Source organism: Pan troglodytes, chromosome 1 (genome assembly GCF_028858775.2).
Source record: "Pan troglodytes isolate AG18354 chromosome 1, NHGRI_mPanTro3-v2.0_pri, whole genome shotgun sequence".
Taxonomy (NCBI): domain Eukaryota; kingdom Metazoa; phylum Chordata; class Mammalia; order Primates; family Hominidae; genus Pan; species Pan troglodytes.
Window position 1 is genome coordinate 144,703,837 of NC_072398.2, and position 18,212 is coordinate 144,722,048.

At 34.8% G+C, this 18,212-nt stretch overlaps 1 protein-coding gene across 34 annotated transcripts in view; it reads left to right on the plus strand.

Annotated features, from left to right (window-relative positions):
- Nucleotides 1-18,212, plus strand: part of ODF2L (outer dense fiber of sperm tails 2 like) — a 117,779-nt gene that overhangs the window by 1,708 nt on the left and 97,859 nt on the right. For 11 of the 34 annotated variants that reach the window (XR_010153366.1, XR_010153375.1, XM_016921819.4 and 8 more), the window contains exons 2-7: nt 7,596-7,767; nt 9,091-9,223; nt 9,875-10,000; nt 11,483-11,545; nt 11,677-11,748; nt 12,333-12,449. Coding sequence is in view for 31 of the 34 variants with exons in the window: in XM_016921819.4 (XP_016777308.3) it covers nt 7,655-7,767; nt 9,091-9,223; nt 9,875-10,000; nt 11,483-11,545; nt 11,677-11,748; nt 12,333-12,449 (624 nt within the window). In the remaining 3 variants the exon portion in view is untranslated. Of the gene's footprint in view, nt 1-7,595; nt 8,068-9,090; nt 9,224-9,874; nt 10,001-11,482; nt 11,546-11,676; nt 11,749-12,332; nt 12,450-18,212 lie in introns of all 34 variants that reach the window. The other 23 variants (XR_010153379.1, XM_016921833.4, XM_016921836.4 and 20 more) reach the window with 5 other exon arrangements.

The following is an 18,212-nucleotide window of genomic DNA, read 5'->3' on the forward strand; positions in this document are numbered from 1 at the left end:
TTCCTTGTGACAAACTTTAGAACAATGGAATTTAGTGATCTGGTCGCGGTCTGCTCTCTCTCTTTAGAATTGTAGTCTGTGCTTTTAGCTAGCTCATTCATTACTCATTTCCTTGTCCAGAACAGTTTTCATCTTTTGAATCTAAATTGAACTTATGAGTATTAAAACCTGACTGAATAAAGGCAAGTTTGTGTGTTACTTTTTGCTTTGTAGATTTTTATATTTATGTTTTAGTATCTCATGGCTTTTTTTTTTTTTTTTTTTTTTTTTTGAGATGGAGTCTCGCTCTGCCGCAGTGGAGTGCAGTGGCGTGATCTCGGCTCACTGCAACGTCCGCCTCCCGGGTTCAAGTGATTCTCCAGCCTCAGCCTCTCGAGTAGCTGGGACTACAGGCGCCCACCACCACGCCTAGCTAATTTTTGTATTTTTAGTAGAGATGCAGTTTCACCATCTCATGGCTTTTAATTCAAAACTGAGTTCCACCAATTCCTTACTTGTAATCTTGGACAAGCTATTTAACCCTTCTAAGATTTAATTTACTTATTTATAGCTTTTTAATAACAACCTTGTGAAGCTTTTGTGAGATGATGTTTATAAGGTCAGTCAGTGCTCTGCTCAGTAAGTGGCAACAGCTGTCGTGTTGAAGGAAAGGAATATGCTTTATGTTTATCTGGTACAGGATGGTGACTTTATTTGGGATTAGACAATATTCTGAACATCTTTGGCCCGGTCTTTTTCCGGGTAATTGGGCTCTATATGGACACTCAAAAGTGTCCGAGTTTAAACAATAAATAATTTAGTCACCCTAACTTATATTTGAGAACCTAATCTATGCTCCCCACTATGTTAGGTAATTTTTTAGGGCAGAGAGTGATGCGTATTATTTGTCCTCACAGTTAATAGCAAGTTTAAAAGAGAACTAAAATATGAGCATTTATGGAGCAGTTAAATTCTAAACTATATGATTCTGAAAATACTTTTGTTTAGAGTTCTTGATGGGCTGGAGAAATCAGGGCAACACTTTGAGAAGGAAATGGGATGTTGGCTTTGAAGTACATGCCGTGTTTACAGAACAGTCACTCTGGCTGTCAACTCTTCTGCCTATATTATCCAATCCGCAGCCCATCTTTTAAATATACATCCTTCTTTATTCATTGGAGAGAGGGATTACTAATTTGTTATCTAATCTAATCTCTCTGTATCAGAAAACGTTTTTTCCATTTTGGTAGCTTTTACCCATAAGATTTATTTTCCAGCTTTTTGCCTGTTTCCAAGACTCCTATCCTTTTTTTTTTTTTTCATACAATTACCTCTCTAGTAAACTTTTGACTAGTGTCCAGAATAGTAGGGGGAAAAAAAGAGGATTCCTATATCTACTTTGTGTTCCTTGCTGAATATGTCATGGTGACTTTTTTCAATAGAAGCTGTGTTTGAAGCCAGTGGAAGTTAGTTTTCTAAGAATTTGTGTTTGGCAAAACAAAATGTGCAGGTTTCATATGCTATTCTCTTCAGAGATACTGTTTTAAAATACGTATTCGTCTGAAGTTAGTTAGTTTACTTAGTCTGATCTAGGTGTTAAGGAAGGTCATGGACCATGATTTTCCTTTTTCTCTGACCATGGCTAGCATCATGGTCCCTGAGCAGTTATCCCCAAATGCTTGCTGTTGGCCACAGTGGAACATAGTTTAGTGAATGTAGCTGGATCAGCATAGCCTACAAGCACTCCTGGAAAAAGCTTTAAGTACATGTCCTCTTGGCAGTAGACTGGCAAAATTGTCTCTGTATAGGAAATTTAAATCTTTAAACATTTTAAAATATTTTAAAATTGCTAATCTTTAAGGATTTTTAAATGGTTTTTAAAAATTTTTTATTTCCATAGGTTTTTGGGGAACAGGTGGTATTTGGTTACATGAGTGAGTTCTTGAGTGGTGATTTGTGAGATTTTGGTGCACCCATCCCTGAACAGTGTACACTGAATCCAATTGGTAGTCTTTTATCACTCACCCCCTTCCCACCCTTTCACCCTGAATCTCCAAAGTCCACTGATTCATTCTTACCCCTTTGCATCCTCATAGCTTAGCTCCCACTAATGAGTGAGAACATATGATGTTTGGTTTTCTATTGCTGAGTTACTTCACTTAGAGTAATAGTCTCCAATTCCATCCATGTTGCTGTGAATGCCGTTAATTTATTCCTTTTTATGGCTGAGTAGTATTTTATCATGTATATATTATATATATATATGTATATCACAGTTTTTTTACTCATTGTTTGATGGACACTGTGTTGCTATAAACATGCATGTGCAAGTATCTTTTCTATATAATGACTTCTTTTCCTCTGGGTAGGTGGCTAGTAGTGGGATTGCTGGATCAAATGGTAGCTCTACTATTAGTTCTTTAAGGAATCTCCGCACTGTTTTCCATAGCGGTTGTACTAGTTTACATTCCCACCAACAGTGTAGAAGTGTTCTCTTTTCACTGCATCCATGCCAACATCTATTATTATTTTTTGATTATGGCTGTGCTTGCAGGAGTAAGGTGGTATCACATTGTGGTTTTGATTTGCATTTCTCTGATCATTAGTGATGTTGAGCATTTTTTCATGTTTGTTGGCCATTTGTATATATTCATTTGAGAATTGTCTATTCATGTCCTTAGTCCACTTTTTGATGGGATTTTTTTTCTTGCTAATTTGAGTTCATTGTCGGTTTTGGATATTAGTCTTTTGTCAGATGTATAGATTGTGAAGATTTTCTCCCACTCTGTGGGTTGTCTGTTTAGTCTGCTGACTATTCCTTTTGCCATGCAAAAGCTCTTTAGTTTAATTAAGTCCCAGCTATTTATCTTTATTTTTATTGCATTTATTTTTGGGTTCTTGGTAATGAAATCTTTGCCTAAGCCAATCTCTAGAAGGGTTTTTCTGATGTTATCTTCCAGAATTTTTATAGTTTCAGGTCTTAGATTTATATAGTTTCAGGTCTTAGATTTAAGTCTTTGATCCATCTTGCATTGATTTTTGTGTAAGGTGAGAGATGAGGATCCAATTTCATTCTCCTACATGCGGCTTGCCAATTATCCCAGCACCATTTGTTGAATAGGGTGTCTTTTCCCCACTTTATGTTTTTGCTTGCTTTGTCAAATATCAGTTAGCTGTAAGTATTTGGGTTTCATCTGGGTTCTCTATTCTGTTCCATTGGTCTATGTGCCTATTTTTATACCAGTACCATGCTGTTTTGGTGACTGTGGCCTTATAGTATAGTTTGAAGTTGGGTAATGTGATGTCTTTTCACCTAGTCTTGCTTTGGCTATGTGGGCTCTTTTTTGGTTCCAAGTGAATTTCAAAATTGTTTTTTCTAGTTCTGTGAAGAGTGATGATGGTATTTTTATGCGAATTGCATTGAAATTGTAGATTGCTTTTGGCAGTATGGCCCTTTTCACAATATTGATTTGACCCATCCATGAGCATGGGTTGTGTTCCATTTGTTTGTGTCATCTATGATTTCTTTCAGCACTGTTTTATAGTTTTCCTTGTAGTGGTCTTTCACCTCCTTGGTTAGATATATTCCGAAGTATTTTATTTTATTTTGTTTTGTTTTTGCAGCTATTGTAAAAGTGGTTGAGTTCTTGATTTGATTATCAGCGTGGTCACTGTTGGTATATAGCACTGCTACTGATATGTGTACATTAATTTTGTATCTTGAAACTGCTGAATTTATCAGTTCTAGGAGCTTTTTGGAGGAGTCTTTAGGATTCTCTAGGTATAGAATCATACCATCAGCAAACAGCAACGGTTTGACTTCCTCTTTACCGATTTGGATGCCCTTTATTTCTTTCTCTTCTCTGATTGCTCTGGCTAGGACTTCCAGTACTATGTTGAACACAAATGATGAGAGTGGGCATCTTTGTCTTGTTTCAGTTCTCAGAGGGAATGCTTTCAACTTTTCCCCATTCAGTATTATGTTGGCTATGGGTTTGTCATAGATGGCTTTTATTACATTGAGGTATGTCTCTTGTATGCCGATTTTGCTGGGGGTTTTAATCATAAAGGGATGCTGGATTTTGTCAAATGCTTTTTCTGAATCTGTTGAGATGATCGTGTGGTTTTTGTTTTTAATTCTGTTTATGTGGTGTATCACATTTATTGACTTGTGGATGTTAAACCATCCCTGCATCCCTAGTATGAAACCCGCTTGATCGTGGTGGATTATCTTTTTGATGTTGAATTCGGTAAGCTAGTATTTTGTTAATAATTTTTTTTTTTCTTGAGACGGAGTCTCACTCTGTTGCCAGGCTGGAGTGTAGTGGCATGGTCTTGGCTCACTGCAACCTCTGCCTCCCGGGTTCAAGCAATTCTCTGCCTCAGCCTCCTGAGTAGCTGGGATTACAGGCACCCGCCACTATGCCCAGCTAATTTTTGTATTTTTAGTAGAGACAGAGTTTCACCATCTTGGCCAGGCTGGTCTTGAACTCCTGACCTCGTGATCCACCCGCCTCAGCCTCCCAAAGTGCTGGGATTACAGGCGTGAGCCACCACGCCCGGCCTTTTAAGAATTCTTGCATCTGTGTTCATCAGGGATATTGGTCTATAGTTTTCTTTTTTGGTTATGTCCTTTCCTGGCTTTGGCATTAGGGTGATACTGGCTTCATAGAATGATTTAGGGAGGATTCTCTCTTTCTGTATCTTGTGGAGTAGTGTCAATAGGATTGGTACCAATTGTTCTTTGAATGTCTGATAGAATTCAGCTGTGGATCTATCTGGTCCTGGACTTCTTTTTTTGTTGGTAATTTTTAAAATACCATTGCAGTCTCACTGGTTGTTATTGGTCTGTTCAGGGTTTCTCATTCTTCCTGATTTAAGCTAGGAGGGTTGTATCCAGGAATTTATCCATCTCCTCTAGGATTTCTAGTTTATGTGTGTAAAGGTGTTCATAGTAGCCTGAGTGATCTTTTGTATTTCTGTGGTGTCAGTTGTAGTATCTCCCATTTCATTTCTAATTGAGCTTATTTGAATCTTTTCTCTTCTTGATTAATCTTGCTAATGTTCTATCAGTTTTATTTATCTTTTCAAAGGACCAGCTTTTTGTTTCATTTATCTTTTGTATTTTTTTTTTCAGTTTCATTTTGTTCTGCTCTGATCTTGGTTATTTCCTGCCTTCTGTTGGGTTTGGGTTTGTTTTGTTCTTGTTTCTCTAGTTTCTTGAGATGTGACCTTACATTGTCTGTTTGTGTTCTTTCAGACTTTTCAATGTAGGCATTTAAGGCTATGAACCTTTCCCTTAGCACCACCTTTGCTGTATCCCAGAGGTTTTGATAGATAGTGTCACTCTTATCATTCAGTTTGAAGAATTTTTAAGTTATCTTTAAAATGATTTGATCCTTAAACATGTATACAGAATATGTGTCTTTGTTTCACCCACCACTGACAAGTTGTACAGAAGTACATTTGTCAGTTAACAGTATATTCCACATTACTGAAAACATTTTATTGTGAAATGTCTGCTTTTCTATACAAGAATACATTTGGTCCAATAAAATGATAGCATTTCTTATAAAGTAGGACTTTTTATGCTAAATAAAATTATTACATTTTTGTTCAACACATATTTTTTGTTACACAATTATCACAACACAAAAGCAGTGGAGTGCCTTGGAATCTCTGAACAATATTTGTCCTGGAGAAGATGACTGTTGATAATTTTCATGGAAATTCCTGAGACAAATAGTTCTCTTCCTCGTGTGTTGAGAAATCAGTAATGTAATGTAGATTCCATTTTAGAATGTTAGGTAGAAAGTCATTCTGAATTCCTATTTTTACAGTGTGTTGATTTTATTTATTTGTTTACCCTTTAAGATAAGTGGCAGTTACCAATTATAGGTGATGAAGCAGAAAAATTTTATGACTTTATCTTAGGATAAAACTTTTAGAAAAGTTGTGTATAAAATACCGATACCAAACTAGTGTTATCTTGTAAAATATTTTCTACAAATTGAAAATTTCTATCTTCTTACATTGTTTTTTAAACCTTTATTCCAAATATAGGAACCATTTGTCTTTTAATGATCCCTGAAAAGACAAATCAAGGGGTGAATTTTAAAAAAAAGGCAAACAGTCTTTAGTCATTATATTCTTTAAAAGCTCTAAGCCTTATGTGTTTTCGTTCAATTATTGCTTAGCTTTTACAAGGCTTGTAGGTGCTGAGGATTCAAATATAAAAAAGACATTCTTTCTTGAGATTCCAGTCCACAGAGAGACAAATACGACAAATATTTAAACAAGTAAAAGGGTTGGTACCAGTTGCTTTCTGTATGGGGATAGCTATTGCAACTGAATGAATTAGTAGATGATGGTTCTCTTGATTGCAGTGACTTATCCCGAGCATATTCTTCTTAACTTTTAGGTTTGGTTTTTTATTTTGTTTTGTATACTTGTAATTCTTCTAGTCTATAGATATCTCGAAATATTGTTATACCATTGTAATAGATGTTGCATATTTGCAGCATTCAAGGGAATCATCCTAGACTATCTGTTGGTTACTCAGCAGTTCTTTTTGGACTTCACTTTCTGGTATTTAAAAAATATGACCATACTTCATTGGCCTGTTTCCTAAATATTTGTCTCTATAGTATATAGAACATTCAGATAAAATATATACATTTTATGGACACTTTGGAAGGTTTCTGAATGGCTAATTTAAATAATCTTCAACCTGTAATTTCACTTCTACTCCAAGTGTTAAAAATTCTTGAATATAATATGTTTTGTAATACAGACATATAAAACTAAATTACAAGGAGGTAAATATCCAAAAAAAATGTAGAAAACCTTAAATATAACCTTTGATTTTGTGTAAACATAAAATGATGTCAGGGAACACATTACCACATATTGTTAGAGTTGGGAAAACAGAGCCTTAATGGTTGCCAAAGCTCTAACTCATTACTTAAATTGGAGTAGTTTTGAAGAAATTAATATTCACATTTTTAAAGTGACATCTACAGGTGTGAGTAAAAACAATTAGATTGGTAAAATTTGGAAGTAATGTCATCGTCTGGTCTTTTCACTATCACCAATAATATTCTAGATTGAGTTGGGAATAGAAGTAAGTGAATTTAATTTTGAAAAGTCTACTTGCAATTGAGTATCCCATCCTTTGTAGCTATTGTTGCCAAGTACTTTGAAAAGTTGAATTTCTACAGATTTAGGCATAAATAACATATATTTCTTATGGCATGGGCCTAATAAGACAGACTATAGGTAACCCATGGTTTTTATATTTGTTTTATAGTCCTGCTGGGTTCAAATATTGTAATACTTCAAGAAATAGACTAATAAAGATTTTTACACTCTTGTGATTATTTAGGAATTATCAGGCCTTTTGGAAACAGTGTATGGAAATTGGCAATTGTTGAGTGGTTGTGCTATGCAATTTTGATACAATTTTGAAGTACTATAACAATGAATAGCACTTATACTTCTTATTTTGTCTTTGAAATGTTATTCTCTTACACATCCTTATAACTTTTATTTTTTATGAGAGAGTAATGACAAAAAAACTCTATTGAAATAAATTTAATAACTAAAATATTTCTTAGCTTTCAGCTTATGTGGAGAAGTCGCTGTGAAGCCACCTATAAATCCATTTACTGAATTTATGGAGAAGGCTGTAAATGATGGAAGTCATTCAGAAGAACTCTTTTGCCATCTTAAAACTATATCAGAGAAAGAAGATTTACCACGGTGTACCAGTGAAAGTCATCTCAGCTGGTATTCTCATCAGTATCAGGGGAAATCTAAATTTCCGATTCCAGGATTTCCTGTTTTGTCTATAATATAAATTATTTGAATCAAATACAGCATTCTTTTAAGAGTATCTTTTCCAAATCTAGTATTTATTTATTAAAATATATTTAATCTGATTACAAATGTACTCATCTAGCAGAATTCAACTAGTTTTTTTGAATCTTAATGAAAGCAATTAAAAATGAAAACCTGGCCGAGAGCAATGGATGGATCATGCCTGTAATCCCAGCACTTTGGGAGGATGAGGCAGGTGGATCACTTGAGGTCAGGAGTTCAAGATCAGCCTGGCCAACATGGTGAAACCCCATCTCTACTGAAAAAATGCAAAAATTAGCCAGATGTGGTAGCGTGTGCCTGTTGTCCCAGCTACTTGGAAGGCTGTGGTAGAAGAATCATTTGAACCCGGGAGGCGAAGGTCACAGTGAGCCGAGATAATGCCACTGCACTCCTGGGTGATAGAGCCTGGGTGACAGAGTGAGACTCCATCTCAAAAAAGAAAAAGACAAAAAAAATGAAAACCTCATCTGTTAAGAATTTGTAAAATAAAGCTATTTAAGATAAATGAAAATATAATATGTGATATCAGAAATGTAGTTAATGAATGTGAAATCACTGTCATTTGGTATATTACTATATAGCAAATACTTGTCATACTTCTTTAGAGTGGGGAATACACTTGTTATTTACATGAAATATTGCCCCCCGTCAAATGGCAATCTTAGTATATACCATTACTGTCAGTATGGATAGCTTAGTCCAGCTTCTGGTTGAATTTGTTATGAATGAAAATAATATTTTATCATCTATAATCACACTTGACTTTCTGCCCATGGTTTTTAATAAGGGACAGGTGTCATTTATAGATAGAATGTTCTTAGGCTCATTACTTTAAGCCAGTTGTGCTTAAGAACACACAGATTTTTGACATAGCCTCTAAGATGCCATCAGTTGTTAATGAGCCGTTATGTTTTACAAAGAAAGAGAAAAGCTGCCAATTAAAGAGTTTCCATATCACTTGGAATTTTATTTATAAATATTGAAAATGCTCCTTCAAACTTAACTATACGTACATCTTTAATCCAAATAACTTTTGTGATTACATACAAGTAAAATATAAGCAAAATATTCTTAAAATTTGCTTACACTCAAAGTCCAAGTTTTGAGCTACTTTTGAACTAAAAGTTGTCCTTGCTATTAAGAGTACTGTATAGGTGATATGGCATTTCTGAGGAGCATCTTTAAGTGAAATGGATTTAACTTAAATTTTGTGTGTGCATTTGTAATTAGCCTGAAGCAGGACATTCTAAATGAAAAGACTGAATTGGAAGCAACACTTAAGGAAGCGGAGTTGGTAACTCATTCTATAGAATTGCTTTTGCCACTATTTAAGGACACCATTGAAAAGATTAATTTTGAAAATGTGAGTGACTTATGAATATATAATAAAATGAAAAGCTAGTATAATACTTAGAATGCATTAACTGAGGTCTCATATATAGGTATGCTCACTTATGAGTATTTAATACCAAAAATGAGGGTTTATCAGAATTCTTTATTCCTGTGTCATTAACTACAGTTCTTTTCCTGAAAGATAATCTCAGCATACACCTGATAAGAGGCTAAGCTAGAAACACTATATTTTGGATGTTTGAATTACCCGGAGTTGAACTAGAAAATCAGCTTTTCTTAAGAGTGAATTTTAAACTAAAATCTTCTGAGAGATGAAATATATCTGTTTCTATAGTATTATTTGGAGTAGAGAACTATTTTTAAATTTCAGCATATTAAAGTTTAAATTAGGGACAAACAATAGATTATCTTCTATAACTTTTATTTGAATAAAAGCCTAAAATGCTTTTAGAATCTAAGCTCTTATTTTGATTTCATTTTATTTTAATGTACTGTATAACAGATCCAATTTACTATTAACAAATTTTGTAGCATTTATTATTACTATGCACAAAAGAATGATTTTGTTTAGTAGGAAAAAATATTGTTTGATAATATATTTTAGAGGGTTTTACTTAATGCCGTGTCTTAAAATGTGTATGTGGTTCTTATAATTTGTCAGGCGAATCTTTCTGCATCGAATTTGAAGATTTCTGAACAGAAGGAAATATTAACAAAAGAATTAGACACCTTCAAAAGTGTAAAACTAGCTTTAGAACATCTTCTTAGAAAGAGAGACTACAAACAAGTAAGTCATCAACACTAAGCACTCATTTTAATAGTGATATTTCTCATTTGAAGGATACATTATTTTTAAACTGTAGAAATTATTGGTATATTTGAAATGGAAATAATTCTTTGAATTTTGTCAGTCATTAATCCCCACCTTTAGTGTTTCATAAGTAGTTGGATATGAACACCACGTTTTTATAGAAAATGTATTTTTATTTTTCATCTCAAAAACTTTGTTATACTTAATTGAGCTGATTCTAATAAAATATACACTTTTTGAGTTTAAGCTCTTTGTACATTATATTTATACATATCTATATATTCTTCATCTGGTAAAAGCTTTATTGAAATAGAATTCACATACCATACAGTTCTTCCATTTAAATTATAAAATTCAGTGGTTTTCATTGTATTCACAGAGTTGTGCAGCCATTACCACAGTCAATTTTAAAGCATTTTTATCACTCCAAAAAGAAAGCTTATCCCTTTAAATCACCTAAATTATTATTCTGACTCTCTTTTGGCTTTTTCCTATGATAAAAATTATTTCAGAATTGTAAAAACTATCTAATATTAGGTAATAGTTTTTGTAATTAAAAAGTTACATGCTGATAGAAAATTGTGATAAGCAGAGAAATATTCTCTTGATCTCAGCACTTAGTGAAACATCACTATTAAGGACTGTTAGTTTTATGTTGTGTACATTTTGCAGTATTTTGTTTCTTTATATATGTTACGTGTGCATATATACGTGGTGTTTTAGAAAAATGGAGTAAAACTACTATCTTTGTTTTGTAACTGGACTTTTATACTTAACACTGTATCATCAATATTTTCTCATGTATTGAATATTTTTTGAATAGAAAGGAATCTTAACTCGAGCTCTTTGAACCCTTATGGATCCAAGGATGACCTTTATGAAATCCATGTGCCCTCTGAAATTCCGTGTACAATTTTGCATTATATGTACATATATATGTGGTTTTGGGTGAAAAGAATTGATGATAGCTTTTTCACATTCTAAAGCAGAAGTATGACTCTCAAAAATGAGTAAATAGTCTTCTATGATCTCATTTAAAATGGCTATATAGAATTCTGTTACTGATTTGCTGTAATTCTTTAAGAGATTTCTTATTGCTAGAATTTAGATTGTTGATAATTTTTGCCTATTTGTAAACAGCACTGTGTTGCATTCTATACTCTATACAAACTCTATACAAACTTCTTTTGTATAGAGGATTTTTGTGAGTTTAGTGTCATTGGCCTATACTTTCTGAAGCATTCTTTTGAGATCAATTTAGTAAATTAACTAATTTCATAAATTGCAGACCAAAAATAATTTGGAATACTTGGGCAAAAATCTTTTCAGTTGTTAACTCTTTTAAAAATCTGAATTAAAAGTCATATTAATTTATTGAGTAGTGCTTATTTCACTTCCTACTTTTTTATATAGAGAAATATAATTTGCGATCACTGATTTATAACATTCTTTTCTCAGACAGGAGACAATTTACCCAGCATGTTGCTAGAAAATCTAACTGATAATGAAAGTGAAAATACTGTAAGTCTTTCCACACTTACTTTGTGTCCATTCTTCCTGTCATTGTTATTTGCATGCTGCTTGGTTTTATAAAGTTAGCCAATATTATTCAAGTTGTGAAATTCCTAATTCTTATTTTATATTTGCTCAAGAATCTTAAGAAGAAGGTACTTGAAAAGGAGGCCCATATCCAAGAACTTTCTTGTTTGTTTCAGAGTGAAAAGGTAAGCAAAATTTGAGCTTTTGAGCTTAATTCATTATATTAATATTGACTCCCTTTTTTTTCCCATCCTGGCCCCAACTCCTCAGAAATAAACACAGAAGAGTGTTTTGAAATTCTAGATTATTTGGATATTTTACAGGTTTTACCTATCAAATATAACATCTTAATTTTATTAAGTTTTTTTAGAGTTTTTATGGTGTTTGTCAGGATACCTGGCATAAATCACTTCATATAGGAACTGTTTTAAATTTGTATTGTGTTTCAGTTGGAGAACAAATTAAGGAATTTTAGTGTTTGTAGGAGCATTTTAGGTATACCCATACCTTTATTTAGAAAGATAGATGGGAATTTTAAAAAAGAGATGGTTATCAGGAGCCATTAAATAAAAAATGTTGGGGGATAAAACTTAGCCCTGGTTGGGCATGAAATACATTTGTAATAGGGGCGGCAGTTTATGTAAAGTAGTGCTTTGCTTTTTATCAGCTGTTTAGATTGTGCCTAAATCAGGGTAAAATTAAAGATATTGGGCTGGGGATACAGCAGATAATATGGATTTTTTTGGTTTTCTCTTTCTCTTTGTTACAGGCAAATACTTTGAAAGCAAACCGTTTTTCCCAATCAGTAAAAGTAGTACATGAACGACTACAGATCCAAATTCATAAAAAGGAAGCCGAGAACGATAAGTTGAAAGAATATGTAAAGGTTATATATAAATATATATCCAGTTTTATAGCTTAAGTGATAAAATTAATGAAAGGCCATAAAGCCTTCCTTAGTTCTAGAATTTGGTGGTTTTAAAATACACAGTTGTTGACATGGGAAATACATATTTAAGGTAAATCTTAATATTTGTGGCCTAACTAAAGGTTTGGGTCCAAATTTCAACATAAAAATGCTGTCTCTGTTTAATACCAATCTAGGAAGGATTTATGGAATTGAATTACTTTAAAAATCATTTCCACTTTATAGTTAATTTATATTTACTGTGGAAAATTTATAGAAAATAAATTTAAATATACCAAAATCATTGTTAACATTTTGATGTACATTATTTCAATCTTTTTTCTCCATCTATACATATATACATACATACTTTCACACGTTTAACAGTCAATACAATGTTTATTTTTTGTTACTAATCGTAATAATTTTAAAATCAGCCCAACTTTGATGTTCACAAAATTAAGTAATTCTCTTATTAAACAACTTTGTAGGAGTATAAATCAGGGGAATTTTTTGGTTTAATTATTCTTTTGGAGTCAAAGTCACTTTGAGATAAGAATTTGAGGTGGCATATCATACAATATAAGGTAACTCTTTTTTTTTTTTTCCGCCAAAGGCAAAGAAGCAATATTCCCACCTTGAGAGGTTACAGAGACTCAAACTCCATTGAGTGTGAGGACTTCTGAGTTAGATTTCTGTTTGGTTTTGCACTCCTGAATTATAGCAGATGTCTGCAACCTGTAGCATGTTTCAAAACCATACTCGCGTGTGTGTGTGTGTGTGTGTGTTCCTTTAAAGGGACATAATGCGGGTTTATGGGGGATAATAAATTTTGTATGCTAGGGCACTGCAGATGAACTGGACTTGGTATTGCAGTGGTCTGTCATAGTAAATACAGGAGAACACATGTGATTGAATACATCTGATGTATGATTGAACATATTAGATAATCATCTTTCCCAATTTATCTTAAAGCATAGTGGTTATTTTTTATAACCATGATAATTTGGAGAAAGAACATAAGGCTAAAATCCTAAAATTTTGCTATGAAATTCAACTATAATTTGAATTCAAATTCTTTTACCAAAATGCTACTGTTAAGAAATGATTAAAAGAAATTGTCTGAGTCTATGAATTTTTCTACATTTTCTCTCACACACTTTTGGATTTAAGGCATTAAGTGATTAAGGGGTTCAGAATTTAGTTCTTTTTGACTTAGGTTTGACAGTGGGTTTTTTTGTTTCATTTTTGTCTTTTTTTTTTTGAGTATGAATCCAATGAACTCAATTTGGCAACATCAATCTCAACTTTTTAGTGTTGAGTAATTTGTTGTATTGGGTCTTTTAAAAATTTACATTATAAACCTCTGGGAACATCCCACAGGTGCCTTCCACCAATTTTTCTTTCTAGATCTTTGTGATGTAGCAATTAGAATTAGAATGTTTTCGTATTTTCAGAAGAGACTGAGAATAATTGTCTGTATAAAATGTGACATGTATACAGACTGCTTTGGACATGGAAAAAGAAGATAATCAGCTTTATGTGTCCATTCATTTGGCAAATGAGAGGTTATTTTGAAATTATAAAAATAATTTGTCATTTCAGTATACTCCTTGATAGGGAATAAGTGTGGGATTTGATAAATCTGGTGAGAAGATCGTGTCTGGAACTATGTTCAAAAAGAAAATTTAGTTTCTATGTTTAGAAGTTTTTTAACCTAAGACAGCAACTATTCATGGTGTGATGATGACACCGTGTGGACTTTTAGAGGAATGACAACAGTGTTTCCTGTGGGATGTTCCTTTGTCTTATGTCGACTTACTGTACTGCTGTTTTTCCCCAGCTACTTATGTTTTATGGGATTTTGTTTTTTAAAAACAATTTAAGAATGTATTGCTCCTTCTCTTAGTTTACTTAGTCACTCTTCAAAAAAATCAAATCGAAATCTTAATATATACTTCTTAATCTCAATTTTAGTGGCAGTTAAGAAGCTTAGATTTTGATGATTGTAGAGTTAAGTTGAAAAGTCCTAGGTTTAGCTTGTACTGTGACTCCTTTGCAATTTTTAAAAATTAAAATGGCTTTCTAAGGAATGGGAGACTAAAACTTATTCTGTAATAATTTCACATTCATTTCAGTATTCCACAGGTTTTGAAAATGTAAAAACATTAAAATCATAAGTCTTTAATAGATACTTAGTACTCAAATACTTTAAATACACAGTCTTAAAATAATTTGAAATAAAAGCATTTGAGTTACCACATTAAATCACATCCCTCATCTACCCAGCCTAATATTCCGTCTCTCATCATGTCACCAAGAGGTATGCCAAAGAGATAGTCATGCCAATTAGTTACGATCACATTCAATGATAGAAACATGTCCTCAATAATACTAATCTTATGACTCTTATAGTCATTAATTTATCTAAACCTGTGTTTGGTCTTGGAATAATGACTTCCATACATTTACTTTATTGGATAAAGCAGTATTTTATTATCTTTAATGTAACTCTAGTGTCAGGGCGTGCCCCCTAATTCTAGTAAATTAAAATTTGGTAAATAAATCTGTTTATCTCGTCTATAGCCTTCTTAAAGATTATAATCATATCTTTAAGATTTTGTCTTTCAAAGTGAAGAGTCCTAATATATTTGGGGAGCTACCAATTCCTTTGAACATTGGTACATATTTGGATTGTTTCTAGCTCAATTATGTTTTTTTAAACTAGTTTTTAAAAACTAGTATGATGTATAATATTCTAGATGTGAACTAAAAAAACTATCTGAGTTAATCACAGAAGTTTTAAGGAAGTTAGTGTTTGTACCATAATCACTATAGTATCTTTGATAATGGTAGCATTAGTTTGATATAGGATTATATGTTTTAAATTTGCATCCTTTAACAGGTTATAGAGAAGCATTGGTCCCCAATGTGTAGAGGATTATTGTATTAGGCCATTTTAACATTGTTATAAATACCTGAGACTGCATAGTTTATAAAGAAAAGAAGTTTAATTGGCCCACAGTTCCACAGGCTGTATAGGAAGCATGATTCTGGCATCTGCTCAGCTTCTGGGGAGGCCTCAGGAAACTTACAATTATGGTGGCAGACAAGTGGGGAGTGAGGCATCTCACATGGTGGGAGCAAAAGGAAGAGAGAGCAAGTAGGGAGGTGCTGCACACTTTTAAACAACCTGATTTCGCAAGAACTCACTCACTATCAGGAGAACAGCACCAAGAGGATGCTGTAAACCATTCATAAGAAACAACCCCCATGATCCAACCACCTCCCACCAGGCCCCAGCTCCAACACTGGGGGTTACAGTTTGACATGAAATTTGGGTAGGGACACAGATCCAAACCGATATAGTTTGGCTGTGTCCCCACCCAAATCTCATCTTGAATTGTAATCTTCAGAATCCCCATGTGTCTAGGGAGAGACCTGGTGGGAGGCAATTGGATCATGGGGGTGGTTTCCCCTATCCTGTTCTCATGATAGTGAGTGAGATCTGATGGTTTTATAAGGGGCTTCCCCCCTTGGCTCTTCACTCTTTTCTCTCCTGCTGCCATGTGAAGAAGGTCCCTGCTTCCCCGTCACCTTCTGCCACGATTGAAGTTTCCTGAGGCCTCCCTAGCCATGTGGAACTGTGAGTCAATTAAAACTTGTCCCTTTGTAAATCACCCAGTCTCAGGTATTTCTTTATAGCAGCATGAGAATGGACTAATACAGTTAATTGGTACTGCAGAGAGTGGGGTATTGCTATAAAGATGCCCGAAAATGTGGAAATGACTTTGGAACTAAGTAGTGGGCAGAGGTTAGAACAGTTTGGACAGCTCAGAAGAAGACAGGAAGATGTGGGAGAGCTTGGAACTTCCTAGAGGCTTGTTGAATGGTGTTGAGCAAAATGCTGATAGTGATATGGACAATGAAGTCCTGGCTGAGGTGGTCTCAGATAGAAATGAGGAACTTCTTGGGAACTGGAATAAAGGTGACTCTTGCTATGCTTTAGCAAAGAGACTGACGGTATTTTGCCACTGCCCTAGAGATCTGTGAACTTTGAACTTGAGAGAGATGATTTAGGGTATCTGGTAGAAGAAATTTCTAAGCAGAAAAACATTCAAGATATGACCTGGTTGATTCTGAAAGCTTTCAGTTTTATGCATTCACAGAGAGAAGGTTTGAAATTGGAACATACATTTAAAAGGGAAACAGAGCATAAAAGTTTGGAAAATTTGCAGCCTGCCCATGCGATAGAAAAGAAACACCCATTTTCTGGGGAGAAATTCAAGTGGTCTGCATAAATTGGCATAAATAATGAGAAGCCGAATATTAATGGGGAAAATGTTTCTGGGGTATGTCAGAGGTCTTCATGGCAGTCCCTCCCATCACTGGCCCAGAGGCCTAGGAGGAAAAAGTGGTTTTGTGGGCTGGGCCCAGAACCTTGCTGCTTTGTACAGTCTTGGGACTTGGTGCCCTGCATTCTAGTTGTGGCTAAAAGGGGCCAATGCATAGCTCAGGCCATTTCTTCAGAGGGTGGATGCCCCAAGCCTTGGCGACTTCCATGTGGTGTTGGGCCTGTGGGTGCACACAAGTCAAGAATTGAGGCTTGGGAACCTCTGCCTAGATTTCAGGGGATGTGTGGAAGTGCCTGGATGTCCAGGCAGAAGTTTGCTGCAGGGGTGGAGCCCTTATGGGGAACCTCTGCTGGGGCAGTGAGGAAGAGAAATATGGGGTTGGAGACCCCACATAGAGTCCCATTGGAGCACTGCCTAGTGGAGCTGTGAGAAGAGGGCCACAAGTCCTCCAGACCCCAGAATGGTAGGTTCATTGACAGCTTGCACCATGTGTCTGGAAGAGCCACAGATACTCAATGCCAGCCTGGGAAAGCAGCTAGGAAGGGGGCTGTACCCTGCAGGCCATAAGGCTGGAGCTGCCAAAGACCATGGGAGCCCACTCCTTGCATCAGCATGACCTAGATGTGAAACATGGAGTCAAGGGAGATTATTTAGGAGATTTAAGATTTAATGACTGCCCTGCTGGATTTTGGACTTCCATGGGTCCTGTAGCCCCCGTTTTTTTGGCCAATTTCTTTCATTTGGAATGGGAACATTTACCTAATACCTGTGCCCCCATTGTTTCTTGGAAGTAATTAACTTGCTTTTTATTTTACTGGCTCCTAGGCAGAAGGGACTTGCCTTGTCTCAGATGAGACTTTAGACTTGGGCTTTTGGGTTAATGCTGGAATGAAGTAAGACTTTGGAGGACTGTTGGAAAGGCATGATTGTGTTTTGAAATGTGAAGACATGAGATTTAGGAGGGGCAAGGGGCAGAATGCTATGGTTTGGCTCTGTCCCCACCCAAATCTCATTTTGAATTGTAATCCTTATAATCTCCACATGTCTGGGGAGAGACCTGGTGGGAGGTGATTGGATCATGGGGGTGGTTTTCCCTATGCTGTTCTCATGATAGTGTGTGAGTTCTCGTGAGACCTGATGGTTTTATAAGGGGCTCTTCCCCCTTTGCTCCTCACTCTTCTGTCTCCTGTCGCCATGTGAAGAAGGTCCTTTCTTCCTCTGCCTTCTACAATGATTGTAAGTTTCCTGAGATCTTCCCAGCCATGTGGAACTGTGAGTCAATTAAACTTCTTTCCTTTATAAATTACTCAGTCTAGGGTATTTCTTTATGGCAGTGTGAGAATGGAGTAATACACAAACCATATCAGTTATGTACATATTTTTACAA